This window comes from Tasmannia lanceolata, unplaced genomic scaffold (assembly GCF_043159265.1).
Source record: "Tasmannia lanceolata isolate RefF3 unplaced genomic scaffold, GAP_Taslan_0.1 ptg000008l, whole genome shotgun sequence".
In the NCBI taxonomy this organism is placed as follows: Eukaryota; Viridiplantae; Streptophyta; class Magnoliopsida; order Canellales; family Winteraceae; genus Tasmannia; species Tasmannia lanceolata.
The window spans coordinates 32,431,579-32,457,524 of NW_027518685.1; the positions used below are offsets into that span (position 1 = coordinate 32,431,579).

The window sequence follows — 25,946 nt, forward strand, 5'->3', positions numbered from 1 at the left end:
GACAATATCTCACTAACTATTGATATAGCATAGAATGTCTTTCCTAATCTATTTATAGGATAGAATGTGATTTGTTGTTGAGTTTTTAGGAGAGTCACTAAAGACGGTTGCAAACAAAGAAAAGCCAGAGGAGGATTTGTCTACTTTTGTAGCTCGGTTGGAGCGTTTGGGAGAAAGATGGAACAACGATTTAAGAGAAATAGGACAACCTAATCACCGAAACCTCGGATTACGTTCTCCCTCTTCTTCGTTCTCTTTCAAGAGTTGACCAAAAACCGGCGCCGGATTACGTCCTCCCTCTTCAGACGCACACACACAAAAGAACCCCTCGGATCAAGGCATTTAATATGTCATGATCACAAACATAATAGATCTAATATAAACTATATGACAGATCTACAGCAATAAATATAGGCTGATTTATTTTTTTACCGTAGCTAAGCTAGGGTTTGGCGGGGACCTCTACCGGTTTATTAGATAAAGAGAAAGATGTTACATTCTTGTCCTAACTCAGAACACATGAGAGAGGGAGATCCAAAAACTCGAGATAGACAAAAATAGAACATTAAGCCTAAGAGTTCAAACTGCTTAATACTCTTGAGTTACGTACTCTTAGTTACATAATCGGCTCCTCCTATCCTTTCTTTGCCCTTTTTCCTCTAATTCTATGTGTGATTCATTGTATTCCTCCGGTTTTGAGCCTTGTCCTTCACTGTCCTCTAATATTGAATAAAAAAATTTCAGTTGATCTTGAGGGGCGATACATTCGGCACCTCTGATTGTGTTGGCTTTCTTGTCTTTATGTGGCTTTTTCATTGTCGGGGCAGCTTCTCCATGTGACTGTGAGTTTCCTTTGGATGGACCTCCACTCCTTTTTGATGTGTTCCTCCTTTTCTTTCTCCTTATTAAGGCTAGGGCTTGATTTTACTATGTGACTAAAGATTTTGTATTCTGGACACGACTGAGGCTTCCAATCGTATTCAATTGGCTGCCTGATTTTTCCACTTGGAGTTTTGATGTCTATGAAGTGTGGGAGAGGGGGTTCAACTGTGACTTCGATACAGATCCGCATGTAGCTTAGCCTCGTTGCTTTTGTAGTTTGAGTATCCAAGTACAGGGGTTTCCCAATCCCACTTACTATTCTACTCAAACCAGTTTGTGTTGAATTTGATGTGGAGACCCGGGAGTCTGATCCATATTGGAATGGTTGTGAAGCTCAACTTTTCAATAGAGATTTCTAGCCAAAATTTACGGAGAATAAGAGGACGACCGCCATAGTTGTGGGTGGTAGGTTCTAGCACTTGGGAGCAGTCGTCTGGGCTGCTGAATATGGACAGGAAAAACCCATATTTTAGAGCAAAGAGTTGGGAGGTCACCTTTGAGTTTTCACATTCGGAAGAGATGTTCTCATAGGGTGAGGAAGTAAGGACTCATTCCTAGAAATTAGCCCACCAAGATGTGAGCCCACCTGTTTTCTGCCTCTTGAAAGTCGTCAACTTTGAACTCTATGCATTTCTCTGTCTTCATCCATTGAGGGTCTATATACTCCAATTGAGAAGAGAGGTGAGGCTGAATGGTTGAGAAGGCTAAGTTGATCTTCGATCTCTCTCAGGAGTTGGATCCTTTCTTGCTCAGACAACATCTAAATCAACAATGGGTGTTTCCTAGGAGTATTCCATACTTCAAAACTCAAATATGAAGGGATACGGAGCAGGTGGAAGGGATTCAAACCATTACTTCCCAAGAAACTGAAGAGAGGATGGAGGCAGGGCCGAGATCGTTGATCTTGACGACCAAACACAGGTTATGATCACCATAGAGAGAACTTGCATAAGAAGCCCCAATTCAAAAAATATATTTTTCAATACAGGCCGAAGCCGCTGAATTAACCATGCGAATAAACTAGAGTACAAAAGAAACTTATCTCAAACAGCCATGATGGTGATCGATCAAGTTGGATCTTCTACTGGTGGGGAAGATCTCCTTTGGTTAGTTTAGATGGAAGCATACCCCTTATTTATAGAAAAGGGATTTACTAGGTTGTTGCATGTGAGAGCAGCCACATATGCTCACTTTCAGCATATTTTGTCTTTTTCATGAGGTAGTTGCTCTCTCATGCAACAGCTGGTCTACAAAATGCCTTCTACAGTGGCCCTAGCAAATCCCATAGAAAAATACCTCTCGGAGTTCCACCCATAATAGAACTATAATTGGCTTAATCCATTTAACCAACTACATTATTTAGACTTACCCAAGAGTTTTAAATTTCGACCGAAATCTAAAATTTTGGGATTCGGTCTAGACTGAAATCAAAATTGGGTGAAATCAAAACGTTACCAAATTTCGATCGAAATTTTGTTTCCCCCGAAATTTAAGGGATCTCTCCAAAAAATCTGTTTTTAATTATTATTTAATATTATCCTGAAATTTCGGCCTTTGACGAAATTTTGTACAGGATAAAATATAAACTAAATTAATTTCGATAGATTTCGAAAGAAAATTCGGCTGAAATTTCAGTTTCGGTGAGGACCGAAACGCATTCCAAAACCGAAATTTAAAACCTACGACTTACCTGATGTTGAATTAGACTACACTAACCATCTATGTCTCAACAGGGATGAGATGTATCGATTACCCTTATACACATTTACTAATCACTTTACTCAATGAGTAACTCTAGTAATTTCACTCTTAATCTCATTCTTCAATCTAGACTATCGATCTTGGATCAATGATTGCCCACATAAGAGCTTACACCACTTCCCTCCCTCTCCTATCCGCCATTCCCTTCTGACCAGTTGCCAAGCGCAACAAGGTCAAACCACCCCAATATCATCCTGATCTTTGGTGAGAGATTTTGTGTGTGTGTGTACATATCTCGATCCAAGAACGAAGCCAACCAATGATCTATAAGATCTTGTGTGAAAATTCAACACTGGTGGTGTCTTTGCATCTCATATAAAAAAATAAGAATTGGAAGATAAATCCAACTAAGGATTCTCAAAATCATTTCCTTCTGTTTTTCTTTGTTTTTGCGAGGAAAAATCGTAACAAAAGAACTAATCATGCATTTACAAGGTAGCAACCAAACCATATGGCACAATTAGCTGCAACTGACATTTTAACCTTCCAAACCGTAATGTAGCAGTTACACCTACTTGGCCCGATGAGAAACAACAATCAGGGGTAGAATCAGACCTTTCCCAGTAGTTTCTCCATTACAGCTAGAACAAGCTTTATAAAGGCTACTGCCTTCTGATATTGGCACTACCATGTTTTAATACTTGCACAAACTCTGCTTGTCTTTTGTTATTTAAACAGATGTCAAAGGTAGTTGCAGTTCCCAAAAAAGCTCTCAGAAGCCCATCCAAAAGAAAAGACATGCAAAATTTGTGCTATTATCAAAACATGGTAGTGACAATATCAGCAGCCTTTATAATTGAGCTTCTAGAACTGGAATTGCGGTGCCCATGGTAGAATTTGGAGCTCCACTTGGGATTTCCACAGCAATCTGAAGAGGCTCCAACGAGTCTACGATGTCTCTCATTAGTGGCCTTGCCTTTGGGTTGTGATTCAAGCAATGGTAAGCTAACATGCCAGCTTTATGCACACCTTTGACCGGGTACTCACCTTCCAATCTCGGGTCTACGATGTTGAGCAATTTTTTCTTCTCACTAAGGAAAGGGAGGGCCCAATCAGCGAGGTTTTGCTCTCGAGCTGGACGAGATTTGTCTAAAGATTTTCTGCCTGTGAGCAGTTCTAGAAGTACGACACCAAAGCTGTAAACATCACTCCTAGCAGTCAAATGGCCTGTATAGAAAAATGGTGTTTCTTGAGTCACATACTGTTTTTTTTTTTTCCAAAGATATCAGAAATGCCTTTCATAATAAAGTTTCCCCTTAGAAATTAATTCAGAAATACTAAGGGGAAACTTTGGAGAAATTAAACATCACTCCTAGCAATCAAGTTTTCAAGTTACTGCTTAATAATTAGATTAATTTTAAAAATGTTTAGAAGAATAAAATCACATTGTTTTACGAGAAAAGAATCAAATGGAAAGAAATGATACAACTATTTGGTAGGATTCTGGAAAATAATGTTACCTGTCATAATATATTCTGGGGCTGCATACCCATACGTGCCCATAATGCGAGTGGAGACGTGAGATTCATCACCCACTGGTCCATCTTTCGCAAGTCCAAAGTCAGAAAGCTTCGCATTATAGTCCTGAATAGTGTACATATATCAACAAAAATCGTCAATGTAAGGCATGGGAATGCCAAATATCTTGAAAGAAGATGAATATATGGCAACATGTACTAAAGATATTTCCCATCTATCTACCAACAACCCATAAGCCTTGATGGAACTAAAAACTTCAAAATATCTTGGTAAACTATCGAGCAATCATTTTCAAGGAAAAATGTTATTTATTGATTCCTTACAGAACTATGGCATGAAATTTTTTTACAGCTACACCTTATTCTTTGAAGTATATGCAAAACTATTGTTACTTAAATTTATATTTCCATCCCCTTTTGCAGCATGCTCTGTGAGCATAATGTGCCCTCAGAAGCCATTTCTAATCTAGACATATACTCTTTCATATAATTAATATGAGTTTGTTTTATTGCATTTACTCATATTTATTGGTATATATATTTTAGTATCACATATGATATGATTACTAGGGTTCCTTAAGGTGGTAGGTATATTTGTTGAAGATTCAAATATCCAAAATGGGAGATAGAGTTTCCTGTTCCATGTAGACTTGAAAAGGTTCACGGTTAAGAATGAGACTGGATATTTTATTATAATACAGTTGTCATATGTTGAGCCTCTACATTGTAAGGTGACCTATCTCAGTCACTAGGATGGAGGCCCAACGCAAACTAAACAGGATCCCACCTAGTAAAATGACTCGTGGATGTCAGTCATAGAGTTATTCTACTGGCAGGAGACCTTTGACCCGTAGGCCAAAAAAAATTATTTTCCGGTTGGGCCACTGTGTAACTTTGAGTTTAAAAATCAGTTATGTCCAGTAAGGGACTACAAAAGGGTACTTTGGGTTGCACATTGGACTCATGAGGTTTATGGATGCTTAGCAAGGAATCCACCACCCCAATAGGGGAGAATATTTAACGTGGGGCTCATTAGTATTTTTGTCTTGATAAAACTGTCATTAGTGCTTTGATAAAAATGTTTTATTATCAACAAGGTTTTAATTTATATACTGTATATAAATATTTTCTAAAAGGATTTTTGAAAGCTTTTGGGAAATTCAAAAACTAAATATGGGCCATAGTGTATTTTTATGGCTTAAGGGAGATATGTATTCTAGCCCCTACAACAGTCCATATGTAAATATTGGTTGATGGAAGGGTTAAATTGTAATTATTGTATGAAGGGTTTACTTGTAATTTCCATAATATGGAGATTTAAGTAGCAATTGTGGAAATGAAGAATAATTCTAATTGTGGAGATCTTTTATTAGCAACTAACGTGCTTTGATAGAAGTTCAATGTTTTTGGCCAAGTGTTGCCTAGTAAGAATTAAATCAAGTCTTATTTATATGCCACTGACACCCCTGATTAAGGAAACCCTAGAAGATCTCACTCAATGCTTGGCTACTTGGTACTTTGGGAATCAGATCTCTATATAGTTGATATAGAGCCTCCCACACAAACCTTGCAAGAGCCATCATACTCTAAATTTTGTTGAGCATCCCCTCGAGGACACCTCAATAAGCAAGGAGTAGATTGACATGATGAAAAACACTTGATCTTCTCTAATTGGTAGGCATTTCAATCCTTTTTTGTTTATTTTTTGATCAACCATGGATATTGAATAGATTATGGGACTAAAAATTAAGATTATGCACCCCAAAAAGTGGAATTAAATCAACTTTCATTTCCACCCCTTTTGTTTTTCTTCCTCTGAAATAATAGCTTATTTACAGGAAAAAACAAACAAAAGGAGGTCAAAATACTGTCATTTAAGGAAAAGACAAGCAATAGGGGATGGAAATGATGAAAAGGGGTGGAAATATCATTCCCTCTTTAATAATAAGCATTGAAGCATTGCATTTATATATTATCTTGCTCGTTTAAGAAAATATTGTTGGCAATCACCCTCTTATCCAATGACCAGGTCTAGATAAATTGTTAATTCTTATGAGTATTCAGTGGTTTTTAAAAACTAACCAGGTCCAGCAAAATGTTGGATGTCTTGAAATCACGATAGATTATTGGTTTTTCAGCTTCATGAAGAAAAGCAAGCCCTTTTGCAGCTCCAAATGCAATCTTCATTCTGATAGACCAAGGGAGAGGAAGCAAAATTCCTGAGACAACCAAGAAAATCATCAGACAACAAGAATAGGACATACTACCATGAGAAATTATGGAACCTACAAATTATCCCAATGGCCTCCATTTAACAATGTTTGAATAGGCATAACCGGAGAGGATGCAAATAAACACACGCATGAAACTAAATTCATATTTGGAATTGATACAAGCACAGTTTCTATATGGTCTAGTTTCTCAGCAACTGTCCTTGTACCTAAAAAAATGACATGTCACCTCTGAAACAAGAAGTGGGCAATTATTATCAGGAGAGGTCATTGAGAAGTAGAGAAAACCTATTTGTTAAAGTAAGATCATGGGAAAAACAATGCTTTATGAATCCTAATATTTTGGGATTTTCTGAGTTTGACACTCCATACCCATGTCAGATTCCAACAGTCTTGTACGTGTGAAACATAGACCATAATCATGAGAAAACAATTAACTTATTGCAGTATAGTTAAGAACGGTTAAGATTAAAAAAAACATCACGGAAGATTGCAAAGTCTGCAGCTAATCATTCTCCTGAAAACATATGGAACTGTAACTAAATAAAATAACAAGAGAAGCCAACAAAACATAGAGATTCAGTTGATTTTATTTGTAACTTTTTCTTTCAGTCCAAGACATAGCACTTCAAATGTGGCTAAAGTCATGGGAAGCAGGGGAAAATTACCAAAAGCCACTTCTTAAACTATTTACCAAGACCTACTTAATAATAGCCGATTTACCAAAATCTGCATTTGTTTAAAAGCATCCATCAAAACCTCTCTGTAAGAGACACGGATCAATTAGCAAAATTATTAGGATAATTTTGGTGCAACCTAATAAATTGAAAAAATGATAAAAAAAAAAACACAATCAAAATCCAATCTTTCCCACATGCAATAGCAAATAGAATCTGAAATACAGGTGTGACAATCCAAGAGAGGAGGTGAATTGGTCAATTAGAAATTTTAGGCTTAATTAGGTGGGAGATTAACTCTTAATCCACTAATTAAGCACCACTTAATCTAACCCTTGTTCAAATAAGAATATTAATGAAAGCTAGGGTTTAGACATTCTAATCTTGCACATTTGCTAACCCTTGTTCGAATAGATATATAAATGCAATTAGGGTTTATACATTTAATTCAAGTGCATTTACTAACCCTTGTTCAATTAAAAGCACAAATACAAGTTAGGGTTAGAGTTTACCAATCACCACACGTGCAAGAGAAGGAGACGAGGAAGCAACCACAAGCGACACAAGATTTTTATAGTGATTCGGTCTATCACAAGACCTACTCCACTCTTCCAAGTTCCTCCTTGGATGCTCCACTAAAGTTGGGATTCTTCAATGGCGAATCACCAAGCCGTACACCACAACTCCTCCAACTCCAAAAGGGCACACACCCTTTTCGCACGAAGCCTTGCGAGGGACACTCCCTTTTACATGATTCACATTTCTTCACGGGCCGAATCGGAAACCCTCACGTCTTCACCTTTCTTAACGGGCCGAAGAGGAGACCCTCGTCTTCACAATTCTTAACGGGCCGAAGAGAAGACCCTCACATGAAGAACAAAGAAAATAAAAACTCTCATGCCTCTTAATAGGCGGATTACAACTTTGTATAGCTCACAATCACCCCAAGAAAATACAAATGTAAAGCCCTATGGAGTGCCTCTTGATAAGATGTAGAAATGAAAGATCAAAGAGGTTTTTGCCTTTGAAATAAAATGTTGAAGCTCAAAGAGAAATAGGATTTGATCTTTCTCAAATGTTCAAAAGCTTGTAGAGATAGGTTTTAATGATGTATATATAGTGTATTTGAAAATATGATTGTTTGGGCTAAAACTGTAAATAACTGGCTTGAAAAAGTTAAACAAAAAACGCCCCAACGGCTAGTTTGCCCGACCGTCACGGTCGACCGAGCCATCTCGGTCGCCCTTTTATATTTTCAAATTTCTTACCGTCGTGGTCGACTAGCCCCATGGCGGTCGCCCGGCAAGGTCAACCTGTTTGCTCAAAATTTAACCTGAAAAACCTATCCCGGTTGACCGACCCACGGCGATCGCCCGCCCAAACCCATGACGGATTGTTCTGTTTCAAACAGAACATATTCCGCGGTCGCCCGGACTGTCCCGGTCGACCGGCCAGATGAATTTCGAGATTAAATGGAATTCCAGGTACCATCCCGCGGTCGCCCGGCATAGGCCGATCGACCGGCCCTGTGTAAAATTCCATTTTTAACTTTAAAGATCAGGGGCTTTGGGCCATGTCTTTGGGCTTAAGTCCTAGGTTTTCAAAACACATTTTTTGGTGGGTGTATGGTTTTCAAAGATGTAAAAAGTTTAGTATGAAAACTATTTGAAAACCTTTTGAAAGTGCATTTAAATATAAAATCAAGAGGACTCCAAATACATTCTAAAAATAAATACCATGAGTGGCTCCTTTGCACTTTCTAGGACTTCTTCGGCTTGTGAGTGAACTTCTTGACCTTGTTTGGCTCTTGTGACTTGTCCTCCAATCTTCAATGCAAGTTGAAAGGTACATGAGGTGTCACCATGGCATGTTCAACTCCAAGCTTCCTTCTTGACACTTGCTAGAGAACTTGTGAGATCTTCATGTTGAGCTCCTTGACTTGATCATCTCCAAATGGTGATGACTCCAATGTAAGTGCAAGCTCTTTGTTCTTTTGTCTCTTGAGCCACAAGCCATGTGTTGTGAAGAGTTGGGTAATGGCGATTATGACATGAAATTCCTGTATACAACACAACACCTCAAAGTAACACATCAGTCCATAAATGCTAATCAATTTAGTTTGCTAGCATCAAAACAAGAAGGTAAGGTGAATGATTAACCCATGGGAACCCTTAGGCTTACATTCTCCCCCTTTTTTATGATGGTAAACAAATTGATTAGGGAGGCAAGAGATATTAAACAAATAGATGAATAAGCATTAAATACAATGAACAATTAAGCAAATGCTCCCCCTCACTATATGCACATGAGTAATAAATGAATGTAAAGCATGTGGTGCATACAAAATATGAACTACCTAATCAATTCCCAAAAATCTCCCCCTTTTGGCAACTGCAAAGAGGTACGGATATGCAAGTGAAAGTGCAAGTGGGGTATCAAGATAAAGAATAACTCATAAGAGTTATTCATAGTGTATATGATGTGTCAATGAAGCTCATATGATGCTTATCAAAATAGAAAACAAAGTAAAGAGCATGATAAGCAGTTTTTTTTTTATATTATTATTTTTTATCAAAAGATTTTCAATTTTAGCACATGGGGGCAATAAACCATGTGAGCACATCACAATGGTCTATATAAACATGAATAAGAAACATTTTGCTCTCCCCCTTTTTATTTGTCATTGGCCCTGGGTGAAATCTATGTAATAGGGCATGACAATGAACTATGGTTAAGAAGGTGATTTATTTGGCTCTTGGACTACATTCATATTAAGGTTGTATTGACAAAATACAAACAAGTCTCTTCCAGAGTATGAATATACTCTGAACTATAATATAACTTTCAAGTTTGCAAGTCGCTTATCCCTAGAATGCAAGAGCTCCCCCTGACTATGTGCAAGAATATTGAATTTAGTAGTGTAAGGCACAAAGGACAATTGATTTGGGCTAACACCTTTAACCATTTATTATTGATCCATTCAAAAGAATTTTGCATTTTTAGAATAGGAATGGAGGAATATCAGACAAAAGATATAGAAGTGAAGAAAAATAGTCTGATACAAAAATGCGCATGGATATAAGAATAGAAAATTTAAGTCCAAGACTCATCCATGGCAAGGAGAGGTCGTGTATACATATGATAGAACAAGATGAAGTTCCATATACATGAACCAAAAATGGAAGAGATTTAACAATTAATGCTCAAGGTATAATACCATGATTACTCTCTCGAAGAATTTATCATGTGTATGAGATGTTTAAAGTGAAAACATACATGACAAGAGCAATCAAACATAGACATGTGGAATGACAATATAAGGCACATCTATGTTTGAGGATGAGCATAGATAAGGTGAATTACTGTAAAACACTCCTATGACCCATGAAGCTGCAAAGGATATGCTTAAAGAAAAATAAGTATAATGAATGTTAAGCATATACCTTGCATGGAAGATTGATACCACATTTCAATTAATATCTTTTGAAATGATAAAAGTGGTATTTGAAAATCTCTCGAAAAAAGTACAACTGAATTGTACATTCTTGTTTCCGGAACTCTTCTTCAAATGTTTAGAAGAGCTTAGATCAATGCTTGACCCTTTCTTCCATGTAAGGGCAGCATCTCTAAAAACTCTTCCCGGATTGAGAGATTGGATACTTGTTTTAACTCTTCCCGGATTGAGAGATTGGATACTTGTTTTAACTCTTCTCCTTCATCAAAAGGTCATCCTTGAGAGGATGAGCATGAAGTGCACATGCCAGCCTTAAGACCTGAATCTTCAATTTCCTTGGTCTCCGTTCATCCTTCACAGTGGAAGAATGTAGAAATGAACAGAGGAAAATTGAGTACATCTTATTACATCTGGCATAATGGAAGGAGACAAGTACCACAAACAAGTAACGAAATACATGATTTGAGTGGAGTCCTCCGAAGCTAGAATCTTGGAAGAGATGATGGGACAAGACAAACTCAAAAATATTTTTAAATCATCCTTCTTCCAAGAAATTGTCATTGGCCTTTGATAATTCTTATAATGTAAGGCCTGACAATATACAATGGCTTATATATGAATGTAAAAAGCAGAGCCATTGGACCTTCTCATGATAATATATTTTCATTCAAAAATACATGATAAGAGATTACTTCATAGACAATGAGATGATCTCAAGCATTGTCCAATGAAGAAGGGTTCTAGAGATTTTTCAAACTCTAGAACAAGATACTTATCATTGGTAGAGATAGAAACATATAAGACTATCCAAGATAAGTATAAGGCCTGAGAAGATATGGCAATGAGGCACAGGCAAAGGGATCTTGTCAAAAGATGAGAGATGATCTCAAATTTACAGAATAGCACAAGACCCAACAACAACAAATATGGAGCAATGTGGCTCCACATGAGTGTACTTATCATATGTGATGCACATCAAACATCATATGATAAGATGGATGGACAGACATTGAGCATGTATAGCTCTCCCTTTGAGGTGACTCATACAGTGTATGAACCAAAGGGCTGTTCAACTACAGAGACACCAAGGGATTTAAAGGTGAATGATTTTCAAACCACCCTTGGGCCACTAATGCATAATTTGCTAAGGTTGAAGGTATCAACCTAGCATACCATGCTCCCCCTAAATATGTGCATATAATATATATATATATATATAATATATATATATATATATATATATATATAACACGGCACACATATGGCTAATCATGGTTAAGATGTTGGCTAAAAGCCAAAGAAATTAGTGTTTTAATTAAAGGTGAGTGTATACTCTCCATCTTACCCTTATCTGTAAACCCACTATCAAACCCATCTCGAAACCCTTATTGAATTCCACCTTCTCCGACCTCCAATCAAATCTAACCACCATCTATGTGTATCTCCTCCACCACCGTTTTCAAGACCCAACCCCCCTTTCATCGATATGAGAGAAGGGTTTCGAGAGCTGCGGAAAGAAGGATTCAATTGTCATTTTCGAGCTCTTTTCCATGGCATAATCGTTTCAAGAGGTGTTGATATAAGGTAAGTTTAATTCAATTCATTCCTAGTGATTCTTCTTTGTGCGTTCTGTGTGTTGAATTTTTACATTGATCTGCATTTTGTGGATGTTGTTTGATCTTTACTTGATTTCTATTTTAGTCATGAATGCAGTCTTGATGGCCTATGATCATAAGATAATTGAGAAATTAGTGTTGGCAATTTGATTCGTTAGCGCTACAGATTTATAAATTGATTTTGGCTCCCTCATACTTTGTGGTCGCAAGTTGATTGAGCAATGCCCTATGCTTGTAAATTTGATCTCAAGGACTTTGAGATTCTTTACAAATCGATTTGGTAATGTTCAGTAAACAAGCTGATTTCAGTTTTGATGCCTTTATTGGCCTATATTTGATTAGTCTTCTTGATATTTTGATTTGGTAAAAGACAAGATGAGGTAGTGCGATTGTAAGACTATAATTGTGGAGGTATCATTTCCATGGAAGGGGGCTTATATCTATATCACTGCATTTCGGTAATGGCGCTACTGTGTGTTTTCCCATTCACGCAATTGATTTTCATGGCTACTGTGTGTTTTACATAAGTATAAACTGATCTTGTGTCTTTGGTTTTCTGAATTGTCTTATGTGGATTTTTAAAAAAAAGAGCAAGAATGTTTAAACATTTAGATGGATATGAGACCTGATCATTGTTGGGATCATTGTTGGCATTTGTATGTTGTTTATCATGCTTGAATTGCTATTTTAGTTTCTACTTGTTAATGCACATTTCAGGTTTCCAATATCAGCCCAGCCATGTTCTTTAAATTGCACATACTCAGTTCACCAATCTACATTCTTTTTGGACTATATTGGTAGCGCATAACTGTTGTGATAAAATATAGGTTGAGTTGGTACAATTTTGGGGAATAAGGCTACGGAGATATCATTTCTATCTTTTGGTATCAATACAATTGAGGGAGTTATAATAACCATAATCTGTTGACTTAGTGATAAAGGCAGGGTAGGCTAGGATAAATTACCAGTGTATGTGTGAATGTGTGTATGAATGTGTGTGAGTGTCTATGTATATATGTGTAAGAATGTGTCTGTGTGTGTCTAAGTGTGAATGTGAGTTTGTGAGTATGCATGTATATGTGTCGTGAATATGTGTGTGAAAGCGTGTGTGTGTGTGTGTGTGTCCGTGTGTGTGTCAGTGTTGGGTTGCATATGAGTTCGAATTCATATGAGACATGAGCAGGGGCTGATATTTGTACTCAATCTCTTTCAGTAATGATACTTTCTTTAGGATGTATTGGTATGGATGCCATTTGTATGTTTAATGTTAAGATTCATGTCGCATGGGTTGATAGTTCATACAAAAATACATCATGAAATCCATGAATCTATGCAAAAAAAAAAAGGTGTTACAAGCATGCTGTCCAGTTTTGAATTTCTTATTTCGACCTCAAATGCTCAAAACTTCCAAAACCGAACATCTCAATCATGTAGATCTCGTCGAGCCGGTCAGTTCAACATATGGCGGCCCAAATTTGGCCAAAACGATGAGAGAGTTATGCTCTTTTTAAGTTCCAGCCATTCAATGTGTTAATTTTCCAAGTTTTTGGAAATTTATCGCGTCAAGTAACTTCTGGGCCGCTTCTGGCCGAATTCGGTCGAAGCCGTAGAAGACAAAGTTGTTCGTTGTGAGATTTCTTAAAACTTTGTCAATGTGTGCATTTTTTCAGAAACAATGTCTGATGAGTCAAAAATCAATTTCAGAATTTCAGTTTTCTGGAAAAAGTGTTTGCAGTAACAGCAGATTGTCGGCTATTTTTGGGGCACTTCTAGCCGGATCTGGCCAGAGCCGAAGAAGAAAAAGTTGTTCCTTGAATGATTTCCTAAAATTTTGTCCTTGAGCAAATTTTTCTAGAAACGATGTTTTGAGTGTCAAAGTGAGCCTGAACTTTCAGTTAAAATACTAATGTCTTTTAATGGCGATGGATCGGAAGCGGCCATTTGCTGACCACTTCTGGCCGGATCCAAACGAAGTGGTCAACTGAGAGAATGTCAATCATGCTGAGATCTACAATTTTGATTAGTAGGGTTTTTGATGGTTTTGATGTTTGAGGGGTCTAAAATGCAATGCAAAGTTGCATTTTTCACATTATATGACAACTATGCAATTTCTTGAAAATCATGGACAACATGAGCTCTATTCAATTTCAATGATTGTTTTGGATGTTTTGAGCTTGGTAGCAAGTTGTAAACATATATTGAATAATTTTCATGAATTGTTTGGCATTTTTTACCTTTTCTTGTGAAAATTACATGGGTGGAAATTTCACATTTTTTTTTCAGATTGTTTTGAGCCTATATTGATTCTAATGCTTGTATTGGGATATGATGAGCATGCTAGCAAGTCACAAATCATATATTGATCAATTTTCATGATTTTCTTTGTATTTTAGAGCCTTATTTGTGAAAATTGCATGTTGTGTAGAATACTTTCAATTTTTTTTTATGCTATATGAATGGAACCTGTGCCACATGTCAACCTAGACATCTAAACTTCTAGGATCACTTCTAAATCATGTCTAGACCTTCCAAATTCCATGAGTTTTCCATTTTAGGAGAAAAGCTTTCTCTCATTAGTGAGTCACACATAGGAGACTATAAAAGTCTCAGGTTAAACCCCCCAGTTAAGTTAAAGACTAACTAAGTCTTTTAGACCCGTGTTCTTATTTATCATTGCAAGGGCAATGATAAGGTTACTTGGAGCCCACCTCTGTGTCTAGTAGACTTGCCAAGTCTATCTCTTCTTCTTGTAGTAGTTATGTTTCGATTTATTTGCACCCCCTCTTGTAGAGTTGCTAGACATGTTTTGGTTTATTTGTCCCCCCTCTTATGGAGTTGTTAGACATGTTTGGTCTTATTAAGACCCCCATTTAGACATTGTTCCCTTATCTCTTTTAGAGACTAGCTCAGTCTTGTTAAAGTTTACCTATTTGGAATTTTAACTTTCATAGTGGGATGTTTGTTTGTTGCCTAGGATCTTATCCATTTTCATTTACCTTGGGACACTTGTTTACTTGTTTTGGAATATTAGTTTACTCGTTTTGGAATCATTTCACTTGACGCTAGTTTACTTGTTTAGGGTTTCCCTTTTAGCCCTAGGGTTTGGCCCTAATGTGCTGTTTGGTTTGTTCCCTTTTTAACGGGTTTAGAACATTTAAAAATTCAAAAAAATCTGAAACATTTTAAAATTCAAAAAACATTGAAATATTTGAAAACCAGAAAACATTAAAAACATTAGAAATTCAAAATTCAAAAACATTGAAACATTTGAAAAATTGAAACTCAAAAATATTGAAAGTTGGAAAAGTTTAGAAGTTTTAGGAGCATAATAGGAAAGTTTGTTTCCGAACTACGTCGGCTTGATCATCTTCCACAAGGTACGTAGGCAGCTTGGGATCTTTATCCCAAGTCCAGTCAAACTTTTCAAAATAAACATTTCAAACTTTTGTAAAAAATATTTCAAACTTTGTAAATAGAACTTCGTAAATCTTTAAAAGAAAAATCATTTAAACATTTTGATAAAACCGTTTTAAAAAATATCTTCCTCTAGAGTTAGGATTTTTATCCTAGATAGAGTGTTTTGATTGTTGTGTGTTTGTGTTACAGTTAAGAGTCTGTTCTAGTTAGGAGTTTGTTACGTCTCCGTCCGGTCAGTTGGCGATCCACATCGCCGACTGATGACTAGATTTAGGATGCGTTAGTTTGCCCATTGTTTTACTTAGGACATATAGGGTGTCATAAAATCTACAATCCACTTTAACCTAAATATTGCTCAAGAAGCTTTAAAAATCGGTCCGGATTTATAGGTCGAGTCTAGTTTAGCGGTCTAAATGTCTTAAGCATCATAGCTTAGAATAGGCACGAAGAACTACGTTGCCTTGATTCTTGTGGAGGCAGGGATACGTAGGCGGCTTCAGATGAACATCAGACCATCTGAAGAATCGGGCGACAACATTTAGAGTCTAGGGTTTATTGTGTTGTGTCATGTGTGATATCGAGTCATGTTGTATGTTTTGTTGAGTTTTTTTACTTTCTTGTACAGACCTTATACCTTTAGCTGTAGCATGCATGTATTTGCCCACCAGAACTTAGACACTCATTAGGCATGACACTCATAACTTAGCCATGCTTAGGTGACATTTCTTTTATTTATTTTGTATGTGCTTATTATCCCCGGGTCATGCATGTTTAGGTAGACGTTTTTCTCGGAGATATTTGTTTACATTTCACATGATTTTCGCCCAAAACTCTTCAAAGTTAATAATAAATGGCATAAGAGACCAAGTGCTTGCACTTGGGCGGATTGAGATGCTCTTCGGTCCTTCCTCATCCGTAATCAGGCACGGAACCCATATATATTTCTGGTTATCCATTGCACAGAGGATTTTGTTTTTGGGTTCCATAGCCTATCCATGGATGGCGACTCTGAGTTATTTTAGGTACGTCTTGGTTTCGAGCCCTGGCTCCGGATCAAGAGGTATCTCATTTTTTTATCGCCACTCGTGCTGTGCTATGAAGGTGGCATCTGCTTCGAGAGTTCCTTGGTAGAGCTCTCCTTCATGTGGATGATCCAAAAGGACTGACGGGAGACATGTTTCCTCGCCGAGCCTCCTCAGGATCGGGGTCCACACAAGTGCATGCTAATGACAATAATAAGGGATTTGAAGTTCCTATTCCCTTATCAAACATGAATGCATTCTAGTAAAACCTCATAATCCTACTCACAGTGGGGTTACTGTACCTATAGTTTTAAATTTCTACCGAAACTAACACGAAATGACAGAAATGTTTCCATTTCCATCCTCAGCGAAACGATACCGAAATCAAAACACGTACCAAAACCAAAATCGTAAGTGCATTAGTAGTATATTATATCAGTATGTTTTACATAATTATAGTTAGGGATTCGCCGAGGACCATTGCAGAAGGCATTTTGCGGACCGGCTGTGACGTTAGAGAGCAGCCACCTCAGATGAATTAAATTAATAAAACAAAATCTGTGGACAAGTGAGCCTATGTGGCTGCTCTCTCATGCAAGAGCTGGTCAGCAAAACGCCTCCTGCAATGGTCCCTAGCAAATCCCTTATATTTATATTGATTGCATGTGAAATGTGGTGTATGTATTATGTATAAATATTTATATGAATTTCAAGTGAAATGTGGTACGTGCTGAATTTTCAGACATGCATGACAGCACATGTCACAAAGTGTTCGATTCTATTAAACCATTATGGGTGGTTTCCTTGCTTATGTGATGGTTCCTAAGTGTGCGTTTGTGTTTATTCTAGTAATTTTTGAAGTTTCATCTTGAAATTCTATCACTTGCATATGTTTTCATACGTTCTCGTGCTTTTACAAGGTGTCCACCGAAATTTCCAAATGAAACCGAAAAGTTTCCATTTCTGAGGTGACCAAAATTGAAACCGAAACCGAAATTTAAAACCTTACCATCTTTTAAAGGTTACTGACTTCCTAAACCTTGTTGCTTGTTCTATTCCTTGATAAGTTTTCAGAGATAAACCTTTTTTGGGTGCTCTCACTTTGGCTTTGGCTGACATGGCCCATGTTCGTCTCTTTTCTGATATCCTCTTCTCTTCCTCTATTTTTGGTATATCATGTGCCCCTCAAATAAATTTACTTGGTTATTAGCAATATAATAATAGTAAATGGTTTCTGAGCTCTAGCTCAGATCTAATTTCTGAGGTAGAGTTTTTAAATAGGGTGGCTGCCTATGTTGTTTGGGTTATATTAGATATTGATTCTATAGGACCTAACATAGATAAGGTGTACCTAAGAAATCATCTTCATAGGATCATGGTAAGCGTTGATTTGTGGTGGTTTAAAATGGACGTCTACAAAATGGTCCATTTTGTGCCTCTATAGATCGAACAGTTAGGAGGATCTTATGGAGATGGTTTATTAGGAACAACCTATCTATGTCAGCTTCTATGGAATGAATGGCTTGGATGAGTCAAAAAACATGGGAGATGCCCTATATAACAACTCTACCTCAGATAGAATTTCTGAGCTTGAGCTCAGATGCCGCGCCCCCATATAATAATACAAAATAATAATAATAGTAGAAGTAAAGACCCACGCCCAAAGAAATAAAAAATACCTTGATTCTCGCCCTAACAGCAAATAATATAGAAACTACATGAGTCCTTACATTCAAGCATTGAAAACCTAGCCATTGCTACCAAAACCATATCTACAACACCTCAACTTTCCTAATGGTAATAAACCCTCACAATCCAATCTCATCTCTCCTCTCTGCTCGCTCCATATCCCCTCCCACCTCTTTATTATTAAAAAAAAAAAAAAAAAAACTTGTCAACAAATTCCTCTGCTCATCTACCGTCACAACCACCACCACCACAAACCCAAGCTCCACCAGGCCTTCACAAAGCTAATTCTCTCTCCGATTTCCCTTTTGCTTTTTTATCCCCAAACAGAGCAAGGGTCTTTCATTACTATTTTATCCTCCAAGAGAGCAAGGGTCTTTCATCTTTACCTCCTTGTTTTCTAATGCGGACAAAAATCACCAAGAATAGTTCAGTTTGTTGGTGTGGAACAAGTTTCTTATTTTTTAATTTGTATTTTCGTCATTTTATTTGTAGCCTATTTTTTAGGCATCAAATCTCATCCGTTTGGCATGATTTCAGTATTATTAGAAAGTTTTTTCGATCACCTATCTAATGAGCCCAAGATCACGCGATTTGGACATGATTTGAGAAAGTTATAGGCACTTTTAGGATTTGGTAAGTGTCTATTACGGGATTACTATTTTAGGTAAGTTTTAGTCAAGATTTTAGGTTCTATTTATGTTATTTTAAACGGATGGCTATGATTAGTTGCTTGGGAATTAAGTTAGCGTTTAGGATTTCTTTTCTTATAAACATATGTTATGTAATGGACTTTGATGATGGAATAAAATTTGCCTTTAGGCTTTTGAGTTCTTTTGAGAACTTTTGGTTGCTTGGATTATCACCTGCAGGAGTATTTTCTAGTTTCGCTCTGAGAAACTTGACTTCGACGGGATCGAAGTAAATTGCATCCCTTTCAACGGTGATCGAAGTATTCTATTCCCTACGACGGTGTTCGAAGGGCCCATTTTTCATTTATTTTATCCATCTTGCATCCGCTGCTGTGCAACAAAGAGCATCCAGATTTTTGGACTGCATCATTTTCACTGCTACTATTATCGTGTGGTAAGAATAGAGCGGCTATGTTACATTTCACAACTACAACACTAATGTTGCTCAAGTTTATCAGCAGCTAGGCTTCTCGAGCAGTTTTGATATAGTTTAAAGAATCGGATGAAAAATACTAGATTTTGCATGAGGAAATGGCTGGCACAATCCATTTCAGCCTTGTATTGTATATATACAAAGATTCCATAAACTTCATTTATTTAAATAATCCAAGCAATACATTGGCACACCCTTTGTGTGTGTGTGTGTGTGTGTGGGGTCGGGGGGGGGGGGGGGGGGGGGGGGGGGGGGGGGGGGGGGGGGGGGATTTTACTACATTGATAGGTCTCTCACCTCCGGTTTGATAAGAAACAATTCTCTCATATATTTTTTGAGGAACACATCTGCTTATACACCGTCTTGTTTAAGGGAGCGTGCTTTATGTCGTGCATCAGCATGATCCATGCATGAAGAACCTGAAGGTGTGCCTTCTATATGTGCTAAGTGGGTTGCCCGCTCAAGTGATGCACTTTAATCAAAGCGAAAGTGCAAGTATCTATTCATGAAGTGGGTTGGCCCACGTATTCTCTGATACATGACACAATTGTTTTGTCAATGAACTGAGAATATCTTCAGGTGGCATGTCGAGGACACCTAGTAAAGGATCATATTGAACACCTCAAGAAATGTAGTAGACCCGATTTATCCTCACCTCCGTTAGAAGGAATAGGTTAACTGTACACACATTACCCCATTAAGAAAATTTACCTGTGCAAATTATATCAAAACCCGTGTATTGATTGCAGACGAAGTCATGTCTCAGTTTTTTTTTTTTTTTTAATGGTCAAAGGATTTCATTACTGAAAATGAGACAGAGAAAGTCCCAGCAATACGAGAGAAAAGGAATAGGATCAGAGAAAGAAAGAATAATGAAAATCAACATCTAGGGAGGAAGAAAATCAAAAAGCTCTAAGCTCTCCCTTGACACTCCTTGTCTTGCCAATCTGTCCGCGTCCCCATTGGCAGACCACCTTACATGTTGGAAGGAGACTGAAGCCAAACCCAATCTATCCTGGATCTCGTCAAAAAAGGCAGTAAATCTCCAGGGAGCCACGTGTGATCCTCTTAAGCATTTGATAACGTTGAGAGAATCCCCTTCGACTACCATCTTGTTTAGATCTGCATTGAGGAGCAATCTAATTCCTTGGAGAATAGCACGAACTTCCGCCTCGTTAGCATCTGCAACCCCAATCGGCCCACTGAATGCCCATACAACTACTCCTTCATCCCGCAATAAACCTCCAATTCCAGAAAGGTCCTGGGTTTCCAACCATAAAAAGTCATGTCTCGTTACTTAGAGCATGTTTAACAACCATAAAATTATTCCATGGAATATTCTTGAGTTCAAGTTATATATCTTTTAGTTTGACATGAGATGCTAATTTTGTAATCATTGGTTGTTTTAGCCATTTTTCTGCCATATTGGCCTTTTGTACTACAAATTTTGTTTTATTAATACATTGCCAGTTCGAAAACAACTTGATTCCTACTAGAGATATGAACACATATTACCTGACCATTCTCTATTTTTTCTCGAATAGAATGGACTTCAATCTTGATGTGCTCAGCTCTAGCACGGAAGACAGGATTCCAGTGACATCTTGACGGCAGTTTAATTGTCATAGAAGACAGTATGAACATCACTACAACACAAAAACCTATCAAGAACCATCTAGTATTTGGATTTCCTGCCCAATCGACATCAAAGTCTATAATATCTCTATTCTGACATCTCTAATAAAACAGTCCATAACCCATTTTCACCCCAGTATATGTTATAATCCGCTTTGTTACTTGTCTCTCTAAATTTGTGCAAGTGTTGTTAGACTTGATTTACAGCATAAGTAATTTTAAGTCTAGTCAAGCTAAGGTACTCTAAGGATCCTAAAATACTGATAAGAGGGTCATTCACCCATACTTCTTGTCAACTCAGTTTTTGTTAAACGTTGCAAGGGTACTTACAAACTTACAGTTGATCAATCTAAACTTTACAGTTGATCAATCTAAACTTATGCAAAAGATCAATGATATATTTCCTTTGGGTCAATATCGCTCGCTCCTTCCTTGGTCAACTAGTAGCATAATTCTCCAAGGTCATATCAAAATCTTGCTTTAAGCTATCTTCCATCCTCTGTTTTTCTTTATCGACACTTCTAGTAATTATCATACTATCTACAAACACCAACATGAGCACCATTTTTGTGTGGGATTGTCTGACAAACACAAATTTATTTGGCTTGCTCCTCTTATGCTCGAGCCTCCTCAAGAGCATGATAAATTCCATCAAAATGAAGCTCAAGCTGCTTGCTGAAGCCCATATATAGCCTTAGTAGAGATTATTGCCTCAATAAATATGTGATAAAGGTTGAGGAAGAGAGGAAAATAAGAGAAGAAAGTTGGAGCTCAAAAATTGGTTCGGGTCGATTCCCCCGTTCTGATACATGTAATATACAAATCCAAGAATGACAACTGTCCCTATTAGTGAGAAAACACAATAAATTACCACTATATCCCTAATAAGGCATATATCAACACTCCCCCTCAAACCCGTATGGGTATGGCTCTTTGGCTTAAAGTCATGGGTATGCTCCCCATTGACACAAGTTTGAATCCCCCCGGGCTTACCCAATGCGAGTAGTTTAGGGGTGATTGCGCGCATCTGTAGGGAATAGTCCCGCCCTAAAATTACCCTATGTCATAAAAATAAAACCCACTCCCCCTCAAGATGAGCATAGACATTAATCATGCCCAGCTTGCACAGTATAGACTCCAATTTCGGTTTAACAACTCCTTTAGCTAGTCATCTGATCCTCTTCATAATTGAAACTTCTTAACACAACTACCTAGACATGCATCAGATAACATTAATTCGCATAAGTTGTAATGGAGGATATAGATAAAGCAGACAAGATTACATCATTATTTGTAATTGATGTACTACCCATGTGACGTAATTTCAATAAAAATGCACTTGGACATCGATGATTTCTTAGAATCAAACAGGCTAGCTTTTCAAATGCCAACAAAAGGTCTAGCTATAGTAAGCAGGAACTAATGCTTGCATAACCACAGTTTTCCAAGCTGAAAGAAAATAAGCAATAAAGTGTATTAAGCACAAGGAATTACTTGAGAAGAGATTGGTTTCCACACTACCACGTTCCATATACTCATAAATCAATACTCGGTGTTCATCTTCGCAGCAATATCCTATCAGTTTCACCAAATTTGGATGCGAAAGTTGCCCCAGATATATGACCTCAGCCTATAGAGCAAGCAAAATTCAATAGAAATGGTAAGGAGGTATCTTTAAATTAAATACATATATAGGAGACAAGACCCGAAAAAAAATAAAAATTGAACTATACCAGCCATTCTCTGTGGCCCTGATAACTGTTATCGCCATCGTGGACCTTAACAGCTACTTGAAGAGGCGCAAGTCCCGCCCTTAAATCTTCGGAAATGAAACCTTTGTAAACACTTCCAAATCCTCCACCACCTAATACACTATCTCGTCTGAAATTACCAGTGATTATCTCCAGTTTACTATAAGTGAACACTATCAGTGGATTCGCAGCAACATCCCGACGCAGATCCTCAACTTCTTTGGGAGTTGATGGCAATTTAGTACCATCCTTTCCTTCTTTCAGTGATGGACTCTGGTACTTCGGAGAATCTAATATACGTGCATACATACATAGAGAATCTAATGTCAAAGGAGTGAACTCCTAAATTCAACATTTTTTTTAATGGCACAACTCCTAAATTCAACATCTTAAGTTCGTTTCAATCTAAGATAGTACAAAAGGACAAGTGTGTCACTTTCAAAAAACTAATAAATAAATAAACTAGAGAACACAAACTATGAGTAGAAATGCAAGAATTCAATTGTCTTGCTTATTTCAATCCAAGCGATATAAGTAGAAACACAAATAAAAATTCAAAATCCTTCAATAAATAGAATTCAGAAAAAGAAAAATTAAAGTCAAAGACTGAAACGAATCCAATTTTTTATTTTTTTTAATGTGTCAAACAGCTAAATGCTAAAATCATACAAACTGAGACCCAGGTTCAAATTCCAGCAAGAAGCAGAATTCATTTACAAAAGAACAATTTAAACCAAAAAGGGTCCAAAATCTAATTCCTTTTAAATTATTTGAATATGATAAAGAATAAATATACAAAGACACATCCAGAATCCCACAATAAGAACACCACTTACAGAACCAAACAAGTAAAAAAAAAAGCAACAAAAAACGATCCAATTCTCCGACAATCTGCAACCTCAAATCCTACAATGAGAACCACCCTATTTACAGAACAATTAAACAGGAAATGTGAACTACAGAGGCAATTCTTTTTTCTGTTTCAAACTTTTAATCATAAAAAACATAACAATCAGAAGCCACTAGAGAGGATCAATTAAAACCATAACACTTAAAATGGAAGAAAAGGAAAAATAAAGAATGAAATGAAAAGAGCTAACCAAAATAGTATTTATTACCTTTTCTTTTTTATCAGATTTTATATTGTTATACTATGTAAACAGAAATTCAAACGCACGGATCTTGTAGAAACAAAATGACATTTATAGAAAACCAGACAGACACAAGATCCTATCTGATTTTAAGGCAGAAGTCAATCTTCAAAGTGAAGAAAAGAAAAACAACATCCTAACTTATCTCAAGCTGAGACCCCATAAAAACTAAAAACCCAATCTAGATTGAACAATAAGCAGAACCCATCTACAGAAAATCAATCCAAACAAGAAAAACAGGCTTCAAAACTCAAAAGTAAAAGAAAAAGAATCCGACCTGTTAACTTGTTCATGGATATAAGCATACAAATGCAAACTTAGAATTTAAACCTTACAGCAAGCTGAATCATATAACAACAGACCAATTCAGATCAGAAAACTTAAAGACAAAATTGGCAACCACAATCCAATTCTTTTTAACTTTATTTCAATATCGTAAGCATTAAAGCACAAACCCACCTCCAGAATCCCAAACAACCAAAGCCCAATTATAGAAAACCATATGAAAACAAGAAAAAACAGAAAAACAGAAGCAAAAGAACCAACTTTTATAACTGGTCTAAATCTGAAAAACATAAAATTACATGCCCAAATTCAAAAATCCTACAATAGGCAGAACCATTTACGATAAACCAACTTAAGCAGGAAAAGCAAACTTTACGATGAAAGAATAAAAGACAGAAAAAAGTAACATAAAACCAACTTCTTAACTTGATTCTTATAAAAAAAAAAACATAGTGAATAAAAATTAAATCATATGACAAGTAAAACATGAACAATAAATCCAACCAAGATCCAATCATGGTTTTAAATTTCGGTGGCCCGAAAGATTTCGATTCGACTGCTACAGAAACGAAATCAACTTGGATTCCGAAAAATACAAGATTTAACCTGAAATTTCAGAATTTCACCCCAAATTTCAAGATTTCATTAATGTATGCAACTTTTCAAATAAAAAAAACAAAGATATATGGACAGAAACTATGATAAAAATCAGCTCCACTTGCAATAAAAGAGAAGAATCACTAGATTCCTTTAAGATATTAAAAAAAACAACAAAAAATAAAAGAAAAACTGTTTTGGCCGTGATTACGTACCGAAATGTTTCCATGATTTTACAAGATTTCAGCAGAAATTTCATATCAATACTGAAATTTAAAGCCTTGGGTCTAATTACTTCGACCTTTTTTCAATCTGATAGTATCAAACACAAACCCGGGTCCCAAATCCCGAAAAAACCACAATCCACTTATCAAAAAACCAATACAAACAAGCAAAACTGAATGGAAAGAAAGTATACCTGGCTTTGGATTAGAAGATACACTATAAACAGAAGGTTTCCACTTAATCCAACAACAATTCCCCATCAAACCAAAACCACTACAAAAACCCAAACAAACACTCCCCTCAAAACAAAACCATCATCATCCCACACACCCAAATTCAATTCTTTTGAAAGAGATTAAAACTTCAAAAGAACAACAAAGTTGTATATATTTTTTGAGCTGTTTGAGAAATTTTGGAGGTTGATTGTGGGATTTGTGAGGTGGATTTTTTGTGGGTGGTTCAAAAGAAGAACAAAGTTGTGTATATTTTTTGAGCTGGCTGAGAAATATTGGAGGTTGATAGTGGGATTTGTGAGGTGGGTTTTTTGTGGGTGGTTCAAAAGAAGAACAAAGTTGTGTATATTTTTTGAGCTGGTTGAGAAATATTGGAGGGTTATCGTGGGATTTGTAAAGTGAGTTTTTCGTGGGTGGTTCTCCCATTTCTAGAAAACAATGATGGGTTGTTCGTGTGGAGAGCGGAAGTTGGCTTGTTGGGTATGAAGGAAAATGCTTCTTGGGCCCAGATTTTGGTCAAACGAATGTTCGCGTGCTCTTCTCGTTTGATTCAAAAAATGTCTTTTACGTAATCTTTCTGAGGTAGTGCGTGGCGGCGCATTTTAACACCAACCCATCTCTTTCTATCCTTTTCTCCTTATCCTGCGCCAACCCTTTACTTATTCTAGTTTTTATAAGTGTAGGGAATCTAACTAGGTAGAACGCACCCCCTAAAAGCTA

The 25,946-nt window shown here is 36.9% G+C and overlaps 1 protein-coding gene across 1 annotated transcript; it reads right to left on the reverse strand.

The window, feature by feature from the left end:
* Window positions 1-2,942: 2,942 nt before the first annotated feature.
* Window positions 2,943-25,666, reverse strand: LOC143885221 (putative serine/threonine-protein kinase PBL16). Its single transcript, XM_077389289.1, has 6 exons — window positions 25,187-25,666; window positions 22,718-23,025; window positions 22,479-22,614; window positions 6,204-6,340; window positions 4,104-4,227; window positions 2,943-3,810 (listed from the first exon to the last, which is right to left on the reverse strand). The coding sequence occupies exons 1-6, from the start codon at window positions 25,251-25,253 to the stop codon at window positions 3,434-3,436; spliced, it is 1,149 nt and encodes a 382-aa protein (XP_077245404.1). The 5' UTR covers window positions 25,254-25,666; the 3' UTR covers window positions 2,943-3,433.
* Between the last annotated feature and the right edge of the window lie 280 nt (window positions 25,667-25,946).